Raw genomic sequence first — 25,059 nt, forward strand, 5'->3', positions numbered from 1 at the left:
GAGTAGAAATGAATGGGTCATTCTCGTGTTGGCAGGAAGTGGCCAGTGAGGATCAGTACTGGGCCCCAGCAGTTCATGATATGCAATAATTATTGGATTTGGGGATCAAATATTAATATTTCCAAGTTCACAAAGCTAGGTGGAAATGTGTGCTGTGAGGAATATGCAACGCAGCTTAAAGATAATTTGTACAGACTAAAGGAGCAAGAACATGGCAGATTGAATATTATATGAAAAAATGTGAGATTATTCACTTTTTGGTTAGAAGAGCAGATGTGCAGAGTATGGAATTCCCTAAATGGTAAGAGGTTAGACAGTGTGAATATACAAAGGGACTGGGTATTCTTGGTAGTAAGTGCCAAAAGCTAATACGTTGGAGCAGCATGCAGTTTGGAAGGACTGTAGTATGTTAGCCTTTATTACAAGAGGATTTGAGTACAGGAGTAGCAAAACCTTGCTTCAGTTGTATTGGATAACAAGATGTGGAGCTGGATGAACACAACAGGCCAGGCAACATGAGAGAAGCAGGAAAGCTGACGTTTCGGGCCTTCTTCAGAAATGACCCGATGTGTCAGATTTCCTGCTCCTCTCATGCTGCCTGGTCTGCTGTGTTCATCCAGCTCTACACCCTGTTATCTCAGACTCCAGCATCGGTCATTCCTACTATCTCTCAGTTGTGTTGGAGTTTGGTTCTGTTGCACCTGGAGTACAGAATACAGTTTTGGTCTGTTTTCTAAGGAAAGATACTATTACTGTAGAAGAAGTGCAATTAAGGTACTCCTGACTTATTCCTGGAATGGTGGGATAGTCATACAGAGACAGATTAGGAAAACATGGCTGGTATTCAGGATGTCCTCATTGAAACCTACAAAATACTTAAATTGAAAGACTGGGAAAATGCTGATAAGATGTTTCCCCTGATCTAAAACTGAGGGCACAAATTTAAAAATAAAGGGGTCTGAGATCAAGGTAATTTCTTTTATTCAGAGGATTGTGATTCTTTGGGATTCTCTTGCCCAGTGAAATGTGTAAGCTTAGTCATTTAGAATGTTTAAAATTGAAACAGATTTCTAAATACCAGTAATGTAAAGGGATATTGAGATAGTATGGAGGAAAACGCACTGAAGGGAATGATCAGCCACGTTCATATTAAATGGTGGAGCAAACTCAATGGGCTGAGTGACCGATTCCTGCTCCCATGTTGCTGTGACTTAAAATGCATGCAAATTAATTGGGACGTCCAAGTGATCTTTATAAGTAGGCCGTACATCTAAGTAGCGAATGAAAACAAAGATCATACAATCATACAGTTTTACAGTACAGAAGAAGGCCATTGGACCCATCATGTTTGTATCAGCTTCCAAAAGAGCTACCCAGCTAGTTCCACTCTCTAGCCCAATCTCTGTGGCCTCTAACTTTATCACTTTCAAGATCTTGGGACATGGCTGGTTTTAATGGGCACAAGTTCATCATTATTGGAATTTGTGATGTACATGGTTCACACTGATCTCATGTATTTGTATCTAAATTGTTGAACTTTTCCTTCCATGACTAGTGGCTCAGTCTTGAAAGTAAGAGGCTGTAGGCTCCTTGGGGTGACTCAGTGATTTGAAGTAGGGTGGACCTCCGAGTTCCTGGGGTTGATAGATCACGGTGATTGAGGGGGGTGATGGGTGACTGTGAGATGCAGCCCAAAGAATTGTCAAAGCCACTATGTGAAGTGGGATGTTGTAAAATCCTCTGTTCTTGGTGAAAACTAAAATACAGGCATGGAAAAAAAACCTCCATCACAATCTCACGACGCACAGTACTGGAGGCCTGATTTCATTGCAGTTTGAGTGCAGCGATCTTGTGATTTCCCTGTAGCTATCAGATTGGCTGAGACATCAGACACTGTGTACCTAATGCCGACGAAGTGCTTCAGGCATGTGTGGGCAGATAGCTTTTCATCTTCTAACTAATTTTACACAATTTCTGATCACACTTGAACACACAAAGCAGATGATGCATGCAATAAGCTGAAATGTACCTTCCCAAACAACAAGTCTCTGATCTCCAGAAAACAAATTACTTTAAAATGCTTACATCATAAGTTAAGACATTTTTCCTCTTTAGTACTCTGAAAACTCCTCCTCAATTCTCTCCCTGTCACAGCAGGGAGGTCTCTGCCCAGATGGTTCTTTCTATCTGCAGGAGCTTGTGTTTTGCCCACAGTTTTCCTCCGCACACACATGGACAGGGGTTTGCTTTCCCTTCAGAAAGTTGGAATGAAGCACCCGAGGGCTGGACCAGGAGTGCAGTCACTAACCACACATTACTGTGAGCAGAAACGATCCTGTGGCACGATGCCATTTGCCTGGAGAACATCCACCACACCCCGTCAAGTCACAGCAAGCTACTCTATGACCCGTACTAACAAGCCCGTGCTTGGGAGATGCAGCACAGGAAGCCACGCAGCAGAAAGTTTCTGGAAAAGACAGTCTCACTCAGGGTGCAATCGCATCAGCTGACAAACTTAAGGTGTGGGAGTCAGACAGATCAGAAACCTGTCTGAACTAATAAAGGGGTGTTTCTCCACCAAGTGAATTGATTTAAAATGGGTTGTGATTTTTTTTTCATAGAATGTTCTGCCTTTTTCCTTAAGCTGGATTGTTTTCCAGACCCTTATGATAAATTCCCCACTTATTTGAACTTTCATTAAGTCAAAGTCTTACTCCAGAGGTGACACATTCTTTGAATATTGAAAAGATTTTAACAACCAGCTTATTGTGACAGCACAGTGTGAGTGAAATGAACAGTTCCCAAAATGGGATACGTGTAACCTTGGAGGCAATATGGTAGGGTGTCTCTGGTGGGTGCTTCTCTCATAATCAGTAAATGGTGGATTTGTCTGAGGGCTCAGGAAGTGGGCTCACGAGGGGAGGGAGTGAGTGAGTGGGGGTGGAGGCATGTCTGAACGTGGAGCTGCAGACTTAAGTGAGCCTGTGCGGGGCGGGGGTTGCCCACACTGATTTATCTCTCCAAACTCCATGTGCTAATGCTCTAGCAAACAAGCTGCTACATTACATGAATGGGTAGTAAAAACTTATCACAATGTTTCCTATCAAGTGCAATTTCAACGATTCACAAAGCATAATCATGAGAGGGGTAGTTAGAAAGGAAGCTGCCTGTAAGATTACACGATGACTTGGTCAATCTGAGTCGGGATACATGACCCAAAATGTTTGAGGATTGCTTGATTTAAGTTCAGTGGTAACAACAACACTCCCAAGTGCACTGCGATGCGAAACTGTCATTTTCGAACTCCACCTTTCTAAGCCTAGTTAAATCCAATTCTTTACAAAAATGATACTCCTCCTTCACCATCATTTAAATGGAAAGCACTGACCGCTCACTGAGATTCAGGTGCCTTATAAACCTGCACATCTTCACCCAATTGCCCATTCCTCCCAGGTGGCTGGGAGCACAATGTGTGACATTGGCAGATGTTGCCCCTGAGCCTGATTCTGTTCTCCTCCATCACTCACACACTTGCAGATTCCAGCAGGAATCACAATTAGGAGCTCGTCCACATCAATGACCAGGATGCTATTTGTAACACACGCTGCTGTAAACCAAACTCAGCTTAATAACACTACTTGTATTGTACATAGTTTCTTTAAAGAAAGGAAGGGCTTGCGTTTTATGTGGTACTTTTTGTGACTATCAGACATCTCAAAGTATTTTACACATAATCAAGCACTTTTTGAATTGCAGTTGATGTAGGCAATGCAGAAGCCAGTGTCTACACAACAAATTCCCAGCCGCTCCAACATCATAATCATCTGCTAACCTGTTGTAATCTGAGGATAAATAAATTGGCCAAGATTCCAGGGTAAACTGAACCCTTCTTCAAAACCAAGATGGTGCTGGAAAATGACAACTTTGCATGCTATTCACTACGTTCCTGTACTCCTGTACTTGAGTACATGTGACAATAAAATCTAATACTAATTCTAATTAGTGCCAGGGAATGTTTTTCAACCTCTTGAGCAAACGGGGGGCCTTGATGTAACATTTCTGCCAAGAAGATGGCATCTTGAACAATGGGGTCTTCTTTCAGTGCAGCACTAGAATTGAATATCAGCTTTGATTATTACACTCAAACCCTGGAAGGGACTTGAACCCAAAAGTGATAGTGCTACCGTTCAGCCATGTCTGACAAACAGCATCATTTAAGCTCCCAAGCTGCTTCATAAGAGTGTCATCAACCCAAATTTGACATCGAGTCATGCAAGGAGCTGTTGAGCCTGATGATGAAAGTTTGGTCAAAGATGTAGGTTTCAGGAGGAGGAAGTAGAGAGACAGAGTCGTTAAAGGAGAGGATTACTAAACCTGGGGCTTTGGCAGCCACATGGCCACAAACAGTGGAACAACTAAAACTGGGGATGTGGAGGGTGTCAACATATTGGGGGAGCACAGAGAGTTGTGGGCTGGATCTGAGGTCATGGAGGGATTTAAAAATAAGGATGAAAATTTGAAAGCTGAGGTGCTGGTCAGTGGGCATAGGAATGACAGGAAATTGGGGCATGGTATGAGTTAGGATATGGGCTGTAGTATTTTGGATTGTCCAGGTGTGTATGGAATAGCCAAGTGTTGAGCTAACAAAGACGTGGGTGTGGTGGTCAGCAGTGGATGGGCTGAGACGGGCAGATTCAGATGATGTTCCAGAGGTGCAGTCAGGTGGATACGGGGATGAAGCTGGCTAATTATGGAAGGCATAAAAAGCTGCAGGTTAGGAAAGGTTAGGCTGGACAGAGGAAGAACTACAAAAATATCAGGTTTGAAGAAATTTGTTTTAAATGCTTGTTGTCAGGAGATTGATTTGATATGATGCATATTTGAACATCTATGACAGGTAATTGTTTTGAGCCATTTGGGTCTGGCTATACCACATAAAGCACTGAGGTATCATGCCTTCCTCTGCTGAAGCTCCCAGGGTCATCTGGGATAAATCATTTGCCCTCAGCTCCTCTTCGCTTTAAGTTAATGGTTCCGTCTTCTTATGTACTTTTCCCCTCCTCAAAAAGGCCCACCCTTCAACCCTCTGTTCTTGCAAGCCAATGCCCCAAATCCAACTGAATTTTCAAACGCTCAGAACATATTGTCCCATTTATAAATCCTGCAATGCTACGCATGAATCCCTTCCTTCAGATTTCCACATTAACCTGTCAAACTTAGAAATGGCATCGGAAGTTACTATGATGAATGATCTGTATCCTGCTTAGTCTTGGACGTGTTTAGCCATGTCATCCACACACCATGCCCCTCTTCTGAAACAGAGAAGGTAGGAGCAGAAGTAGGTCATTCGACTGATCAAAGCCTCCTGCTGTTTATTACAATCTTAATCAAAAGTCACACGACACCAGGTTACAATCCAGGTTTATTTGAAGTCACAATCTTTCAGAGCACTGCTCCCGAAGCTTTAATTTCAAATAAACCTGTTGGACTGTAAGTTGGTGTTGTGTGACTTCTGACCTTGCCCACTCCAGCCCGATAGCGGCACCTCCACATCATTGTGATCGTGACTGATCATCGAGCTCAATACCCTAATCCCGCTTCCCCCTGTGTCCCTTAATCCCTTTAGCCGTGAGAGCTCTATCTACCTCCTTCTTGAAAACACATAATGTTTTGGCCTCAACTACTTTCTGTGGCAGTGAATTCCACAGGCTCACCACTCCCCGGGTGAAGAAATTTCTCTTCATCTCAGTCCTGAAAGGTTTACCCCTCATCCTAAACTATGACCACTGATTAGAACAAAGAAGAACGAAGAACAATACAGCACAGGAACAGGCCCTTCAGCCCTCCAAACCTGTGCTGCCACATTTTGCCCTTCCATACAAAAAACTGTCTTCTTTTACAGGATCCATATCCCTCTATTTCCTTCCTGTTCATGTATTCGTCCAGCTGCTTTTTGTATGCCGCTATTATGTCTGTTTCCACCACCTCCTCTAGCAGTGTGTTCCGGGCACTCACCACCCTTTGTGTGAAATACCTGCCTTGCATATCTTTTGTAAACTTGTCCCCTCCCACCTTGAACCTGAAGAAGGGTCCTGACCTGAAATGTCAGCTTTCCTGCTCCTCTGATGCGGCCTGGCCTGCTGTGTTCCTCCAGCTCCACGCTGTGTTATCACCAGAACATTGCCTGGGCCTCTGGATTAATAGTCTAGCAATAATACCACTAGGCCATCGCCCCTCCCCCCAACTTAGTGATGAGCTGTGATGCCCAGATTGTTGGGAGCAGCATCTGGAATCTTCTGCAGTGTCATGCTCATTTCCACATGAGACAGAGCTTGTAGTGACTAACTTTTAAGGACAGCTTAATAAGCGTTGGAATTACAATGTTCATTAGCTTCAGTGAATTTGCCCGGCTCTCTGTTCTGACACTGTTGCGGGCTTATGTTCTGTTCCTGAATCTCTGCTTGTTCTGAATAAATTTCCCCATTGTTGTCCAGCAGAGATGCATATTTCCAATGGCGAGGAGATGGAGCCGCTCAAGGACAGCCTGGAGGACAATGCGCGCTTGAAGAACCACATTGCCATTTGCAAGGAGGACAGCGTTTCCTTTAATGTGCTGCCAGACTGTATGGAGAATGGTCAAAAGAGGGTTAACACCTCCCTCAGTCCTGATGTGGCAGAGACATCAAATAGCGAGGAGTTGGAAGCAAAGGATATGTCAGATCCAGATGCACAGAGGGACTCGGGGGCTATTGTTTACAGGAAGCAAGCTCTAAGATCCAAAGCTGAACTGAAGAGACAGCTCACCTTGCCACTCAACAAGTGGAACACTGGCAGCGAAACCCAACTGCGATTCAAGGCTTTGCAGACAAAAGCTGTTGGAGGGCGAGGTTCGGCACACAGCTTGCCCCTGTACTGTGCCAGTGAGGACCATGGGCCTGCCATAGGGTCTTCGGCAGGCATCTATGCCCTGTCTGGTCGGCAGGTAGTGGGTAAGGCTGACAGCTGGCCACACCAGAGCCTGGCCACCAAGAGCAACTTCACAGTCACTTCCAAGAGTGACTTCTCCCTCAATACGCTGCTGGCGGAGTCTGAGAGGGGTGAGTCCAGTGGTCTACAGAGGCGGCCCTCACAAGGATCAGACCAGGAGAAAACAACAAGTAAACATTTCTGATCGCTTCATAAAAGAGCTGCGGCTGCCACACATCAGAAACAGAAATAGAAGTTGCTGGAAAAGCTCAGCAGGTGTGTGGAGAAACTAGAGTTAACATTTCGGGAAGGGTCACCGGACCCAAAACATTCACTCTGATTCCTCCCCACCTGCTGAGCTTTTCCAGCAATTTCTGTTTCTGTTTCTGATCACTTACTACTTCTTACTCTTCTCTGTCCAGTTATTCTAATGCGAACCTTTACAAAAAAGGGTATATTGCTTTTGGGGAAGTAGTGACATATTGGTAATGCCACTGGAATAGTAATTCAGGACATGGGTTCAAATCGCATCGTAGCCCATGGTGAAACTTAACTTCATTTGGCAAAACATCTGGAAAATAAAGCTAGTCTCAGTGATGAGGACCATGACAATTATGATTTAATATTGTAAAAACCCATCTGGGTTATTCATATCCTTTAGGGAAGGAAATCTGTAATCCTTATCAAGTCTCCAGATCCATTTTGATTTGATTTATTTGATTTTTGATTTGCTTTGATTTATTGTGGGTACATGTACCCAAGTACAGTGAAAAGTTTTGTTTCACAAGCAGTACAGGCAGATCATAACAAACAAGGTCATACAGATCATAGGGTCCTAGATAGAGCAAGGCAGACAAGGTTGTGGCTGCACAGAAGGTTCACAAAGCGAGATCAACATTAGCAAGATCAATGTTATTTGATGTTAGAGAGGTCAGCATATGAGCAAGGTTTGAGGACTCTGGGTCTATACTCAATGGAGTTTAGAAGGATGAGGGGGGATCTAATTGAAACTTACAGAATACTGAATGGCCTGGACAGAGTGGATGTTGGGAAGGTTTTTCCATTGGTAGGAGAGACTAGAACCCAATGGCACAGCCTTAGAGTAATGAGATGACCTCTTAGAACAGAGATAAAGAGAAACATCTTTAGCCAGAGAGTAGTGAATCTAAGGGTTTGACTGCCATGGAAGGCTGTGGAGGCCAGGTCACTGAGTATATTTATGATGGAGATAGATTGATTCTTGATTGTCAAGGGGATCAAGGGTTATGGGGAGAAAGCAGGAGAATGGGACTGAGACCCTTATCAGCCATGATTGAATGGTGAAGTAGACTTGATGGGCTGAATAGCCTAGTTTTTGCTCTCATGTCTTACGGTCTTATGGCCTAGGTCCATTCAGAAGTCCAATAACAGCAAGGAGGAAGCTGTTCTTGAACCTGTTGGTGCACGTGTTCAAGGTTCTATATATTCTGGGAGTGCGGCGCTGTGCCGCGCGGGAGTGAGTGCGGCGCTGTGCCGCACGGGAGTGCAGTGCTGCTTCGAGTCTTCCATTGTGATGCCTGCATCGAGAGCCCAATTCAAAGAACTACTGTTAAACCGTGGAGGAGGACGTTACTGTGAGGAATTTTAACAACTACTGGGCTTTTACAAATGGCTTTGTGAATTGATCCAGTGTGTTTCTGTTAACTGATCTCACAGAGCCACTACAGTTTCAGTCAGGTCTCCATTAGAAGCTAGAGAGCTGGTCCATTCACTTTATGTCCCCTCCGACTGGACAGCTGTGTAAGTCTATGGATATCAGGATGGAGTGGAATTGGATTTACTTGGATTTTCTCAATACTCACCATTGCACATTTAATACTTCCACTTAGGCAAGATACCAGTAGATATTTGTGATCTATGAAGGAAGAGGTACAGACTGAAACAGGCTAATCAAACCCACTGCTCTCATGGCCCATAGACTGTTGTTTAAGAACGTAAGGGTCTGTAAAAGTTAGTACAGTGATGTGCTTCAAGCACCGTCCATTCTTCTGATCATAGATGGACTGTAGGCAGAGTAGTTTAGCATCTAAAATCTAATGTCCAGGTTCTGCTCATTGTTACAGAGACTATGTCGATCATATCAATGTAACCTGTGTCTAGTTGCTGATGTGCATTCAATTATTGCTTGTTGAATACAGGAACATGTTCTAGTTACACTGGTAATTGGTTTTTCTCTACTACACTAGACAAAACGGGCACTTTAGATCTCTGCTCTTAATGAGGATGGTGTGGACCTGGTTTAACTGAACGTACATATGGTTAGCAGCAGTGTGAATACCATTGAGTTGCCTCATACCACATGCTGGTAGCAGTGGAGGTCTGAAGGTTTAGACTCAGTTTTAAGTTGCCAACTCCTGCAGGCAGTCAGCAGCAGGGAAGAGCTGAACAATTAACAACCTTACGGAGGAAACACTTGTGGCAAGATTCAACAAGGCAGAACCTACAGTCGATGGTGAAAGAATTTCTGACATAAGAGCCGCACAGCAAAATGTGCACTGAACCCCCTGCTAATGGAGAATTAGTTACTGCAGAGACAGACTGCATCGTGTGGCAGGGATCTTCAGGAGCAGTTCCAGTTCAGGTTTTATCCGGAGAGTGAACAGATCTCAGAGATTCCGTGAGTAAAGCCAGTAGAAAACTTTATAATAGGCGCTATTACAGGCTAGAAAAGCGAGAAGCGTATACAGCTCAGCTTAACCATTGCTGCCTGGTAGGCAGGCACTATGAGGGGAAATCAAAAATCACAAAACAATTCAAACCAAGCTTATGGACCGGGACATGTTGGGCAGCTAAACTTTAAGCAACAACGGAAAAAAATTAGAAGCCTAAGCAAGAGATCCTTCAAAATTGTGGTAAAGGTATAAAGCATTGATTTAAACTGTGGGAGTGTGAATCCAGGAACAAACTATGGAGAAGTGAGATTCATCTCCTAAAGCCGAAAACAACAAGAGTCACTTCATAAAACGGTGATGAAAGCAGGCGTCATTTATCAAAGCCATCAACATAGATGGCTTTAATTGGGTTGGATTCGTCCCATTCAATCCGATCTCAAACTGGATTCATCTGGTGAAGCCACAGAGAAGGCAGAAAGCATCCATTTTAGTTGTAAGAAGGCTCAATTTTTTCCCAAATCTGTGGAAACCCTCCAATTCAGCAATTTTACAGAGCTGCCGCAGCCCTGTGAGGGAAACCATCCTCACAGGTATGCTACATATCAAGTAAGAATCTGTACAAAGAGTTTAAGGTGATAGAACAGTCCACAGCAGAAGAAAAGCTGTGAGTGGGTCCAAGGAGATAGATGACCCGGCCATTGCTTTGTGGCAAGTGGATATTTATGTCAATGATCATCTCAAGAATTTCAAGTCGGACACTGAGGTATGTAACATTATATTATCAGATAGTGAGCCACGATTGAAAGAAAACACTGTCTGTAGCCTACAGCAATGCAATTACATCGTCCTTGAGGTATAGCACGTAAGTCGAAAGGTATGCTAGAAGCATTTCTCCAATATAGGGGAATCCAAATAGTAGAAAACCTAATGTGGACTGTATAATTGGAAATTCTCACTTTTGAGTAACACTGCCTCTGAGCATTCCGCATGTGGCAATCAGCGTCAGCTTGCCATTTGACTTCTGATTCTTGGAGGCTCATGCAGCCGGAAGGGAAATTAGAGGGAATGCTGCTGTTGAGTATGAAGGTGAACCTTGGCCTCAATCTTCTTCAAATGGAGAGAGGAGTAAAACTAGTTAAAGCCAAAGAACAACTGGTCAAAAGGCAACTGGCAGAAGATTTCAAGGAACTCCCTAGACTCATGTCAGAACTGAAAAATAAAGCAGGACCCACTGAGACTTTCTGTCTTAGAATAAGAAATTGTTTCATACCTCAACTGGTTTGGCAACAATGTTTTCACTGAAGAAAGTTCAGATGGCAAGAATTAGCAAAGTTTGTGAGGAAACACAAGAAATAAGATAGTCAATGAGCAGTACACCTGCCTGGAGCTAGTGTGATAGCTCTACTATTGATGTAATTCAGAATAGGACACAGCTTGGTGATAAAATAGTTACGACAAATTCAAGTGTGCTGTTATATGCTGAGGTTACAGTAGAAACATTCCAGCAGGGAATTTTATTATCCTCACCTCCCCAGAAGGACATCTTAGTATTATGGCACACAAGATGCAATCCTCAAATCATGAAACTGAGAAAGGAGGCATACTGCTTTCATTTTGGGTGAAAGTTGAAGTAAAATGTGTACCTGTTTCAGAACAGTAGATTGAAAATAAAATTCATTTGACATGGATTGATTATATGGTGTAAACTACTCCATGGAAGCCACTATTGAGAAAGGATGATCAATGTCCAAACATTCACAAAACAGCAAGGATGAAACTACTGTTTCAACAGAACAGCCCTTCTCTGCAAAGGAAATCTAGGTCCTCTAGCTGAAAGGGACTTTCAGATCTCATACTGTCAGGAGAAGAATCAAAGTCAACAGATTATAAATTATAGATCTAGTAGATCTAACAATTCAAGTCTAAAGAGAATTGTTCTGAATGAATAGTGAAATGTGTAGATCTCATAGATTTGTAAATTATGCACGGCAGATGAGGTAGTAGTAAATATAATTCTAGATTTAAAAGTACAGTATTAACATTGAAAAATGCTTGTGGGGAGATGCTGTATAAAGTTGTAAGGGTCTGAATGGTTTAATATTGACATGTGCCTTACACACCACTGCTGTGATAATGTCTTATGGACTTGTGAGCAGAGCTCCTTGGAAACTTGGAGAAATAAAATTAACATCCAAGTCATCCTCATAGCCTCAGTAGCAAGGTCGGTCAGGTCTATGTAATCTGTAGCTAGTTGCTGGCATGCAGTAAACAACTATTTTTTTCAGTACAAGAGCCTCTTGTAATTAGACCAGGAAGTCATTTTCCTCTGCTGCAGTGTACGTAGAATGCCTTGCAGATACTTATACTGAAAGAGATGGTAGTAGAGAAACTATCCATTGCTATATGTGGGCTCAGTTTAACTGCAGACACAGCATAGACCATGCATTTGTATCTGAACTATTCAATTCCACCCTGCCCAAGCCCCAATCCACCTTTACTCTTACTCATCATGAATTATTACTGAACTGCCTTATCTCCTAAAGGGGAAGATTCAGCATAGTGCTTCTTTGATTTTGGTTGACATCATTGAGACCAGTCTCTGAGTTCAATTTCCCATGATCCAAACCTGGCTTGTTACCTTCACCCAAAACAATCCTTCCCCAGCTTCAGCAGAACTTTTATTCTTTCATGGCATGTGGGCATCTCTGGGTGGGGGCCAGCATTTATTGCTCGCCCGTAATTGTCCCCTCAGAAGGTGGTAGTGAGCTGCCTTCTTGAACTGCTGCAGTCCACGTGCTGTAGATAGACCCACAATGCCATTTACCAAGGTCTTTGGAGTGAAATCCAAGCAGATCCAACTGTTGAGCTGCTTTTCCTGTGGGTCTTTTGCTGGAAACTGATTTCAAGAGGCACTGGCCTCGGGCTTAGTGGTACGATTTTAGCTGAAAAGTAGCATTAAACCCATTTGCTGGAATAAAGAAATGTGCACCCGCCTGTCTGTCTTGATGAGTTGTCATGCATGATGTTTTCAGGAACGATTGGGTGAGTGCTGTGGAAGGTGTTCTCGAATGTATGTTTATTTACCTAAATGCGTTCAAGTGCATTTGCAATATATATTTTCATATGTGTAAATGTGCTGAGGGTATAGATGTGTGTGCAACAACTTATATTTATAAAGCATCTTTAATATAATAAAATGTGTCTAGAAGCATTACAGAAATGTTATAAAATTTGACATTAAGAACAAAGAAACATTGGTGCAGGAGCATACTCCACCAATCAATTCGATCACAATTGAATATCAGTTTCCTGCGCTATCCTCCTATCTCTTGAGTTGACTAGTATCCAGAAAGACAATCGATTTCTGTCTTGAATATACTCAGTAACTGAACCTCCTCGACTCTCAAAAGATTCGCCACTGTCTGAGTGAAAAAGAGTCTCCTGATCTCAGTCCTAAATTGTCGATCCTTTATTTCTGTGACTGGTTTTAGACTCCCTAGCCAGGAGAATCTTCCTCCCTGTGAAAGTTTTGTAAAGCATCAATGAGATCAGCTCTGATTCTTCAAAATTTGTTCTCAGTCCCTCTTCATAAAACAACCCAGGGATTAGTTTGATGAGTCCCCTGTTGCATTCCCTCTTAGGTCGGAGATGTCTCCTTCAGATGGACCAGTCAAACTGAACACAGTACTCCAGCTGCGACCTCACTAAGGTTCTTTACAATTACATCAAGACTTTTTCACTCCTGTATGTTGAGCCACATAAAACAATATGAGAATGCTTCACCCAGAGATTTTGGGCAGGGATTGTTTTAGGGAGTTTTTTAAAGGAGGGAAGTGAAGTAGGGTGATAAACAATAATGGGGACAGAATATTGAAGTTTAAGGCCCAGGCAGCTGTTAGCACAATCGCCAATGATCGCACAGTTAAGGCCAGAGATGCTGGGGATGCCAGAATAAGACGAATGCAGATATCTGGAAAGGCTGTGGTGTTGGATGAGGTTACAGGGATAGTGTGGAGTAAGCACATGGAAGGATTGAAAACTAAGGGTGAGAGTATTAAAATCAAAGCCATTGTTTGACTGGGTGTCTCTGCAGGTCAGCAGGCATGGAAATAAGAGGTTAATGGGATTGGTGCGAGTGAAGGTACAAGCAACGGTTTTTTAGATGACCTCGAGTTTATGGACAGTAGAATGTGGGAGGTTGACTAGGAATGTGTTTGAATAATCAAATTTGGAGGTAACAAAGTCTAAATGAACAGGATCATGGAGAATGGTTATGGGTCTTAGTACTTTTCCCATTCCATATCTGCCCCATTTCTACCCCATTCCTGCTCTCTGACAGCTTCTGTTGAGTGCCTTCGCAATGGGCTTTGGCTCCAATGTGGAATATAGTACTGCAGCAATGAAGGAGGCTGTATTGTCTTTCCATCAGAAATCCAGTCAGCCTGACCACTTCCCACCTCCAGCCATCTCTTCCCTATCTTTTGTTGCAAGTACTCATCCACTTCCCTTTTGAATACTTGTGTGGATTTATCTACATCCGTTTTCTTTTTGCCAATCAACTTACAATGTCAAATGGAGGCCGTCAGATTATCAACCTTCAGCCATTTGAAACAGTTTCTGTTTGTTCTATCTAAATCCTGTGTAATTTTATATATTTCCATCAAATCACCTCAAGGAGAATAATCCAGCTCATCATAATTCCTAATCCATGTAACCATCATGTTACATTTCTTCTTATGTCTCTATAAAACTTTTATATTGTAACGGTGTCCAGAATTGGGAACCATAGGCGCATTAGCGTTGAGCTATTTTAAATAGGTGCAGTAGCTATTCTTTGCTTTTGTGCTCTATTATATGCCTCCATTTATACAAAAGCACCACTTCCAACATGATAACACTGCACAATTACAACTTTGTTAGTTGCATGCAATTTGGTTCTTCATATACCTTCTTTTCTTTGAATCTAGCCTGATGTCAAAAGATTTTTTTTTGTGTTTTTTTTAAGATTTACTTAAGGGCTACATATTTTATTTTCAGGTGCTACTTTTTAATTCCCAAAAACTCAATTATTAGGTGATGCTGCCATATAATAATACATTTTGCATTTGTGTTCACATATGGTACTTTGATGTACATATAAGTAGAATTAGAAGAATTCATCAATATCCTCAGTTATCAACTCTCCATTAAACTTAAAGCCACAGCACACAAAGACATTATCAAATTAGTAGACACCACAGTATTTAAACCAGAAAAAGACAACAGACAAAGGTTAGCGACAAGTTTTTTTACAAAATAATTGACAGATACTTCTACCTAGAAAAAGCTGTCATCGTAAACACACTCAGTGATAGTAAGAACTGCAGATGCTGGAGTCAGAGATAACAGTGTGGAGCTGGAGGAACGCAGCAGGACAGGCAGCATCAGAGGAGCAGGAAAGTTGGCGTTTCAGTTCGGGACCCTTCTTCAGAAATGGGGAGGGGGAAGGGAGCTCAGAAATAAATAGAGAAGAGGGGTGACACTGGGGAAGGTAGGTGGCCCCACCTCTCCTCTATTTATTTCCCTGAAACGCCAACTTCCCTGCTGCTCTGATGCTGCCTAGCCTGCTGTGTTACTCCAGCTCCACACCATGTTATCCTAAACACACCTTCACAGACTAATGATATCACAGCTCATCTGTCTCTGTCACAAATGCACAGAGCTGGAAGACTTTGACCAGGGCTGTTACTATCCTTTTTAACTGTATCTCAAATCTCAATCTCAGTTTACATTGTTCATTATAATAGCATCCATTCATTTTTCCCATTTGTAGCTACTGAACACTTGGAGACTTAAGCTAGAGATTCCACATTCAATTTGCAAGAAATTTGTCACCACAGTAATTTCAAGATTATCTGACTTATAGTTAGTTGAGTAGTCTTTTGATGACAGGGTTAAACTGTTCTGACTCCTTTGCAATTGTAGCCTCATTCCAACCCCTATCAACCTCCTCCTTTCAACTCTACTTCCAGCCTCCTCCTTTCCTTCCCCTTTGCAGTCTCCTCCTTAAGGGCAGCCTCCTCCTACCCATCTTTTGCAGTTTCCTCTTTCTCACCCACTTCCATCCCACTCCCAGCAACAGACAACATTGCAAAGACACAAATAACAGAAATCCCTCAGTCCGGGCAGCCCTTAATCTCCAAACCTGGCAGAAAACCCCTAAGGCCCACCTCATGGTGGCAACCCCAGAGACCAGGGCCAGACTCCAGGTGGCAAATCCCAAGGACAATGCCTGAGTGCCAGTGGCAATCCCCAAGAATCAGCCATCTCTGACAGCAATGTCTGAGGACTGGGCCTAGTTCTTGATTCCAGTCCAACGACTGGCCCCAGTTCCTGATGGCAGTCCCTGAGGACTGGCTTCAGATCCTGGCGATAATCCCCCAGGAGTGGCTCAGTTTGACACTGATCCCGGCGACTTGCTCACCACAGCTATTTACTTTCCCAGTTGCTCCTCAATCATAGGTTTGGTCACCCCCGGATTTGAGATATCCTTTTGAAACAGAATTTTTAATTGACGAAGAATTTCCCTGCAGATTCTGTCTGTGTCCCAGTGCTCCAGTTGGTTGCTGCGAAGGGTGTTGCTACTCAAGCCTGTGCCCTTCTGAAGACATGGGCCCTGATGATTCACACGGCCCCTCTCCTGAGCCTTGTTGGTAAGGGGGGACAGTAGTAGAAGTCATGACGCAGGCTAGATTTGGACAGTGAAGCAGAGATGGAAGTATGTCATCTTATTGAGACTGGATATGTACGTGGAAGTATTTTTGCATATGCTCATTCATAGTGCATGTCTATGTGTTGTACCAGTGTAAACATACATGCATACCATTGTACTGGTTTGTTAGCTAGGCCAGTGTGTATGTACCACAGCTTAACTACGGAAAATCCACATATACACGCATGCCTATGAAGACGCGTGTCTGCAAGTGCTCATATAGAGGTGTTCATCTGTGTATATTTGTGGGTGTGTGTGTGTGTGTGTGTGTAAGTGTGTGTGGGTGTTTGTGTGCGTGCGTGTTTGTGTGTATATGTGTGTGTGTAAGTGTGTGTGGGTGTTTGTGTGCATGCGTGTTTGTGTGTATATATGTGTGTGTGTCTGTGTGTGCCTGTGTGTACATGAATGCATGCATTGGTGCACCGGGTGCTTCAGACTAATAAGTGCACAAACAATTTGCACCAGTGTTCTGATCAGAAGTGTGTGTACCACGTTTGTAAGTAGGTGTGTGCACAAAATTATTTGCATGAATTAAAATTTCAGTGTTCACATCCTAGTTTACATATGCAAATGTGAAAAATCAATAACGTATGAGGATGTGTGAGAGCATATGCATGTGCGTCTATGTGTGATTGAGTGTACAAGGGCTGAGCATAAGTGTGACAAATTTTGTCTGGACAGTCTTGTGTGTAAAACTTAAGGATGTGATTATTGATGTGTCAGTAAGGCCTGAGGTGGTGACTCCATGCATTAGAGTACGTGTGTTTACGAGAAGGTGAAAGAGGTATGCAGTGGCGCTTGTGTGCATCTCTATTTTCAATTTATACAATAGCTGCTATTTATAGTTGTTGAAGATTTTTCTTGTTGTTCCACTAGACTCCAGACATGACCTACTGACAGTTGTTATAGAAACAAAAGGTTTTGGAGGGACCCACCCTTATTTACTTACATTTTGAACATTCTCTGAGTTAACAATTTTTGGCATGATAGCAGGACAATAAACATCCAGGCTTTTTTTGAGGTAACACAGAGATCTTTCTGTGCAAGATGTGACTTCTATTATATGTTGAACCTTCCAATTTTGCTCACTCTCCTCCCCTCACTACATTTCCCCAGCTGCCTTTTGTCCAAACACAGCTCTCCATCAAAGGTAAACCTAATGATGATTGTTGTTGAGAATATTTAACAATATTTGGCTCTCTCTACCTCAAGGAAAGCAAATCAATTACCTGCGTTTTGGGGTTCAGTGGCTAAGCAATTGACTTTGTACAAAGCCGTATTGAGAGATCTAGTGATCGCCCTGAGAAAAGCTGTAACTCTCCTGACGTGATTGATTGTAGGCTTGTTTACTGAGGAATTCCCAGTCTGTGCTACAGTATTAGCATCAAACTCTTTGAACAACCAATCACATTAAAGAATTATCACCGACAGCCAAGCAGGCTAGGGACATGGTTATAGTTCAACATCAAGGTTAACAATCATTCAATGTCTTCAGCTGAATAGTCATGATAGCCCTAGGAAAGGATCTCTCAGGGTCAGAAATACAGTATGTGGTTGATGGTCTGACTTGAATGGCCAAAGTCAGGTTTTGAGCTGTTCCTCATCGTCCACTGGTGGAACAAATGACCACATCTTCTCCAGGCTATCCTTAAACAGTTGAGGGATGTCCAGATTTACTGTGGGCAGTGCATACATCAGATAGTGCATCCTTTAAGTAGTGTAGTCAGTGTTCAATGCAGGCATCAGGTGATATGTTGCTTGGGTAGTGTATTGAGGGGACAGTGAAGATCAACAAAGAAGAGCAAACAGTTACTTTGGTGACAACGGCGCCGTAAAGAACGTTCTGCAGTGAGATTTTGTCCATTGCTTGAAGCTGGACCCTTCACAAATCACACAGATTATTGTTGTTAATTTGAGTTGCTTAATGTCTCTAGAGTTGACTTGTAGATGGGTTGGACAGAGTTCAAAAATGAAGGGATCTTCAGTGCAATGTTGAGACAGAAGAAGGCAAGTTAAAGCAAATCAAGAATTTGCAATTGGGTGAGATTTGGCTCAAGTTGTGTTCTGCAATGAGATAGGGAGACCAGACTCTAAGAAATTGTGTTGGATGGAAAGAAATGAATAAGAGTAAGATACTGTGAGATTATGTGAATTTCCAACATACTGAAGGTGAGTAGGTGAAGAACTATTTATGTGGCAGATTTGGAGCTCAAAGTACAAGGAAGGCAAGGTGACATACTTGCCCTCAGCTGGTACAATAATGGCAAGATATGAAAGGGTATGACAGAGAAGGTATGAGGTTGCCATCTAAAGTAAGCGATGCTTTACCTTTTACAGTGTCCATGTGTGTGAGGTGAAGGAGCAGACCCTCCCAGATATGGAAAATTACAACTTCTCAGATGATCGGTTTAAAATTCCTTGAGTATATTGAGCACCTGGGTGAAGCTGGCATCTTTTGGTTTTTATTGACAACATCTTGTCTTTTTGTTTTCCCCCCAGGGAGGAAAATGAGAGTTTATTCAACAGATTCTCCAAGCGACGAGTCCTTCAGTAGTGGCAGTCTGGACTGCGAGTCTGTGTTTACAGGGACCCTATTTGACAATGACTTGAAAGACAATGCTTTCCTAAGCAACAGCTTCTCGCTGGAAGATGACATTGTCCCTCTGGATGATTCCGCCTCCGATGAGCTCCCATCGGAATCCCTGCCTGGACTGGAGCCAGAGATTCAGTGTCATTTAGTGGCCTCGGGTAACCTGGGTGAGGTGCCATCCATTGCCAGCTGCATGGAGCAGGAGAAACGGCGTTTTTCAGCTTCTGAACTGATAAACAGGCTGCACCTCTCGCAGAAGAAAGTAGCACAAGCTCTGAAGTTGAACAAGTCCCTGCCAGGAAGGTCCGCACCTAGAGAGAAGACATCGACTTTCTCCCTTGAAGGTAAGGTCGAACAGTGAAGCAGGAAGAAAGTTTGCACTTTTCTGCACTGGGAGATGGAATAGACAAAAATAACTTGCATTTCGGTGGTGTCCTGACACTTCTGCAGGGGTTTGGTTAGCTCAGTTGGCCTGGCAGCTAGTCTGCAATGAAGAGAGTGAAACCAACAGAAGAGGTCTACTTCCTACTCTGGCCAAGGTTATTATGAATCATTCTCCTTCTGAGCCTCTCCCCTCACCTGAGCCGTGGTGACCCCCAGGTCAAACTACCACCAGTTGTCTGTCTCTACTGAGAACACAGCCCTTTGGTGACTTTACCTTTATGTCAAAAACGGTGTCAAAACATCCCCAAATTCTACTGCATGAATTGCTGTTTGAAATTTGGGGAAATATCAGTCATTTTGCAAAGTTCCACAAACTCTAAGTGATAAATTAATCTTCCTTTTAATGATACTGAGAGAAAATGACTGCAGAGGACTGCAGGCTGCTTTCCCGTTAGAAAGAGACTACTTGTAGTGGTTTAACCTCCATCGAGGGGCATGGGGACCTTTGCCAGTGCAGGACCTGAACTCATTACTGTTACTACTATTCTGCATCAGAGAGCAGCCAACTGAGCTCAGGTCGTACTCCAGTGCTGGCAAAACCACGAACAAAAACAGAAGTTGCCGGCAAAGCTCAGCAGGCCTGGCAGCATCTCTAAAGAAAAAATAATCAGAGATAACGTATCAGGAAAGGGTCTGAGTTCTGAGGAAGGACCTGAAACGTTAACTCTGATTTTTCAGACCTGCTGAGCTTTTCTAACAACTCCTGTTTTTGTTCCTCATTTACAGCATCTGCAGCTCTTTCGGTATTTAGCTAGCAAGACCATGTTCTGTGCTGTCCTTCTTTGATTGTAAATATTGACCTAGATAACGCAAATGCTTGAACTCGGTCATTTGTGACTTAGACAGCAGGTTAGAATTTCCAGAAGAACAGGGCAGAAGAGAGGAGACAACTATAGTTTTGACTGCAATATTTGTGGTGTTCCCTGGATGGGCAGACTGCTCTGTGACCTGGAGGATGAACAGTGTAACAACTTCTTTAGTTTAAGGAGGTTTGGAACCTGGATATGAATCAGTCAACGCAAAATTAGCTGGTGTTGCACTTTTTATCTAAGGCATTTGGAAAGTCTAAATTGATGGTATCATTTGAACTTCAATCATCCATCAAATTTCCACAAAGCTGTTCAGCCAGTTTAGTACAAGAGGATCAGCCCAAGGCTGAGGGTTGTGGGGTTTCTGCAGTTAGTCTTCATATCAGTGAATAGGATGAGTCTTAACCCTCAGGTTTTTGGGGTCATGGGGATTCAAAGCACGAGTCAGATTGATGGAAAATTTGCTGCCATTTTGAGTGATTGAACGAACAAACACTAGGTACTCTTCTTGAAGCCACTTCAACAAGCATTCAGGCAAACCTCTTGCAAAAAAACAACTTTGGTGGGCCTGCCACTGCTTTTGTTTGATGTTCCTCCCATTGAACACAAAGAATGTGGCAAAAAGCAATGCCGTTGGAACTTCTCCAGCAACGTTATGTGTCACTGATACACAGTTCACGTCTCTCTGTGAGGTCGACAGCTGTTCTGTACGGCTAGGGCCATGATGGGTTCCAGTATTTCTCCAAAGTGTGAACACAAGCATGTGAGGTGGCCGGCCCTGCCACTGAGAAAACTCACCCAATCACCCGCCAGTCAGCTCAATTAGAGCCAGCAGGCTGGACAAAGGTGAATATCTCGACCTGTGGCAGATCCAGTCGCCCAGCAGTTCAGAGGCTGGTGGTTTCTGGATCCTAAAGTCTGCCAGTTGAGGCTTACGCCTCGGGGAATTCAGCAGTGAGAAGATAAGTTGTTTCTATCTTTTTGATGTGTTACGGGGGTCTAGAGGCCAGAGGTAAGGGTACGGTGTGACTTATCTCACATTGGCGCTATTGGAGGTTCCTAACCCGACAGACAGGTCACTATTGTTTTCCACTCAGGAAACTTACCCACTGGGGCAACAGGTGATCAGGGGAGGTGATGAGTTTGATGCCCTTGGCTGGCCATTCATTGACCACTTGAGACCAATTGCTGGCGAGTTGAGAAAATGCCATTTTGGACCTTCTTGCCCAGCACTCATTTGCTGAGGCAGCAAGAAAGAGGTCAGTTCCTCTCCAGGGCTATCTCGTCCCATTATTTCCTCTTCTTACCATCTCACACGTCACCTCCATAGAGGGAAAATCCCATACATTGGATTTTTCTGAAGGCCTTTGTTGTCAAACGTTCACTTGCCCCAGTGTGCAGAAGGCTGGTCCTCATCAATAGCAGCCAGTTGAGAGAGGTGTCTGCCAAGGTGTGGGAAGTGTCCGACACACTCCAGAGTCTCTCCTTCAACATTTATGGGAGGTGAAATATTTGGCTGATGATGTGTGATTGAAGTTCAGTGTATTATATTCAAATTTCGTTTTGGGAACATTCGCTCAGTTTCTTGTAGAATTGGAGAAAGTGGCTTGCAAAAGTGGCGCACAGTGAGCAAAGTCACTCAGACAGCCTGCAGTATTGCAGATGATTAATGTCGATGGTGGTCACTTTGGTTTTGGAAGAGAGGCAAAAAACACAAAGGTTAGAGAGTTTACCATTGAGGCGAATAGTCAGGAAGGCACCAAAGTCTTCCAAATACCACTAAATAAGGGCATAACCTGCAGTGTCAGGAGATTAAATCTCATAATGGCTGCTGGGGGAATTAAAGTTTAAATAATTGACAGATGTGGGATCGCGTTCCCTCCTAGACTTGTTACAGAGATAGTAGGAACTGCCGATGTTGCAGAATCTGAGATAACACGGTGTAGAGCTGGATGAATGCAGCAGGCCAAGCAGCATCAGAGGAGCAGGAAGGCTGACGGTTCAGAAAAATCTGAAGCAGGGTCTTGACCCTGTGTTTATCCAGCTCTACCCCTTGTTCCCGCCTAGACTTGATGGCTTCTGTGACCAGAGGGGCTAGAGGACCTCCTCCTCAGCCCTTGGACTAATATTTTCATCTAAATTTATAACTTGCTACTGATAATTTGATCTTTGCTGCAGGGCCACTGAAGGGAATGTGAATCATTTATGTGGTTGATTTATTTTATTGGTTTTTGAGTTTTCAAATGGTATAAAATGATCAGATTGTTGTGAAAAACCCATTTGCTGTGCCAGTGCTTTCAGGGAGAGGTAAAGCTGCCGTCCTTCCCCAGTCTGGCCTACATGTGACTCCAGGTCCACTGCATTGTTGTTGACTGTTAACTAAATGGTGTAATGAGCCACTGAGTTGTATCAGACTGTGAAAGGAAAGAAAGCACAGTGAGTGAACCTGTGCAACATGGACTGCGGTGATTCAAGAAGGCAGCTAACACCCACCTTATCCAGGGCAGTTAGAGATGAGCACTTAATGTCAGGCTTGTTGATGGACACTCACATCCCAAAATAAACTTTAAAAAAAATTTCTGGGAATGTGCTTGAGCAGATAGATAGAGAAATCCGGCTGTTACTTTGGGTTTATAAATAAGGGAATATATGGGAGGGAGTAATGTTGGATTTGCATGAGGCAGTGGTTAGGCTATATTTTGTGTGATTTTTGAGGGCCCTCATAATACACAGACTTTAAACTCCTGGTAAATGTACCAGGATAATGTCAGCTCTGGCAAGTTACAGGGCTGTTTCCATGAAAACAGGAAAGACGAAGGCGAGATTGAATAGGAACTTGAAACGTGATTAATTGGTGCAGTGATCATCCTGATTGCAAGGTCAGTGAGGAGAAATCAGCAAATTAAAATGTTCTGTAAGAGCGTGGGGTAAGTGGTGAAAGAAGTGTCTTTATGTGGAGTTGTTATGGAGTGGGAAAGCTTCTCCCACCAGGAATAGTGGGGTCAGCAAACTTTATATCTTCTTAAGGAAACATATCAGAAACAGTGCAAAGTGCACCAAAGATCAAGGCTGCAGAATTCATTTTGATTTGCTCCAGGAAAGGGCTGGCCTAGATACAATAGATGAGCCAGGCTCTTTCTGTGTTGTAAACATTAATGATGCTGTGCATTTTGGAAACAACTCCCTGCTTGTAGTCAGGGTGTGATTAAGGTGCAGCGATACTCAGACACAGCACAGCCAGTCCTTTGACTCCCATGCCACAGTACGCCCCTACTGAGCAACTGGGATGTCAGCCGGTCCTCTACAGCTATCATCCTTGGGTTCTGTAAAAACATCAGGAAGAGTCACTAAGTATGTGCTTTGATGTGCCCCCTCGCCTTGTTTCCAGTGTATATTTCAGCTTTCTGCTGTTTGTGATGCTCTTCTTCTTATTTTGTCTCATGCTTGTTGAATGTCTTGGAAATGCTGCACATCTGGCCTCACTCAGCGCTAGGGTTTCGTTCTAACTCATGTACCTCACTGTAGGCTTTAACACTTTGTCATTTCCTCCCTGTAGGTGCGCCTGAAGACCTGCCTCTTTAGCCAAACTTTTTATCACCAGTCCTTAAGCCTCCTCACATGCCTCGGTGCCAAATTTAGCTTGATCCCAATGACACAAAGTCAGTGAAACTATGCAAATGCATATTGTTGTTGTTGTAAAGTGGATGGCAGGTTTTCTTTGCTCTGTAAAGTCACAGGAGCTTCCATCTCACTCAAAGCTGACCTTGTTGGAGAGTCTAAGGATCAGAGAGTGTACGTTTAGAATGAGGATTCACAGATTAAGATGGAGAGGACTTTCTTCCCTCAGAGGGTAGGGAAAAATTGGAATTGCAAAGGGCTGTCAAGGTTGTGTCATTAAGTATATTCAAGGTTGAGACAGACACATTTTTAATCTGTAAGCCAATCAGGAGTAACGGGGAAAAGGCAGGAAAGTGGAGTTGAGGAATATCAGATCGCCCAGGCTCTCATTGAATGGTGGAGCAGACTTGATGGGCTTGAATGGCCTACTTCTCTACATTTTATAGTTTCATGGTTGTGCTGTCTCTGGAACACTGCTTAATCATCTCAACGATCTGGTTTTGGACGACCAGTCAGAGTCTGCAGCTCGCCACTTGGTATTTACATGTGCTCCCTCTGCTTAGGGTTTCTCCTGCGCTGTACATCTGTGATGCCAGGCATTTGCCCGAGTGGCTGGGTCTTCTGATGTCCCGGGTATCTCATTGTTTCCTCTCTTTTATGTCTTGCTCTCAGGCAGACGGAGCGCAAAAAAAAAGAGCAAGTCTCTCGTCGCGATCAACAGCAATATGTCTCCAAAGCCACAAAGGAGTGGTCTCATCTTTGACAGTCCTCCACCCAACATGTGGAAGTCAAGCACCGTTCCAAGGTAGCATTTGGCCTCACATGTGCATCAGCATCTCGAATTGCCATGCACAAACCACAGTAACTTGTGAAATTTAAATTCAATTAATAAGGCTTTGATTTAGAAGCTAGTCTCAGTGATGGTGGCAGTGAAACCATCTTTTATTATGATAGAAACCCATCTGGTTCATACACACACATGTTCACACACACATGCTCACACACTCACTCCCTCAAGCATATGCACACTCACATACACACACTCACTCACTCGTGAACATGCACACTCACATACACGCACACATGCGTGCACGCGCACACACACACATGCATATACGCATTTGCACTCTCTCTCTGACATACATGCAGACCCACACTGACACACACACACACTCACACACATGCGTGTGCACACATTTGCACTCTCTCTCTCTGATATATACATACACA

The 25,059-nt window shown here is 43.4% G+C and overlaps 1 protein-coding gene across 3 annotated transcripts in view; it reads left to right on the forward strand.

The window, feature by feature from the left end:
• Positions 1-25,059, forward strand: part of arhgef19 (Rho guanine nucleotide exchange factor (GEF) 19) — a 102,960-nt gene that overhangs the window by 36,594 nt on the left and 41,307 nt on the right. Inside the window, exons 2-4 of one of the 3 annotated variants that reach the window (XM_048561551.2) lie at positions 6,495-7,157; positions 18,868-19,302; positions 24,502-24,634. In XM_048561551.2, coding sequence (XP_048417508.2) covers positions 6,495-7,157; positions 18,868-19,302; positions 24,502-24,634 — 1,231 coding nt within the window. The remainder of the gene's footprint in view (positions 1-6,494; positions 7,158-18,867; positions 19,303-24,501; positions 24,635-25,059) is intronic. The other 2 variants (XM_048561552.2, XM_048561553.2) reach the window with 2 other exon arrangements.

Source organism: Stegostoma tigrinum, chromosome 28 (genome assembly GCF_030684315.1).
Source record: "Stegostoma tigrinum isolate sSteTig4 chromosome 28, sSteTig4.hap1, whole genome shotgun sequence".
Taxonomy (NCBI): domain Eukaryota; kingdom Metazoa; phylum Chordata; class Chondrichthyes; order Orectolobiformes; family Stegostomatidae; genus Stegostoma; species Stegostoma tigrinum.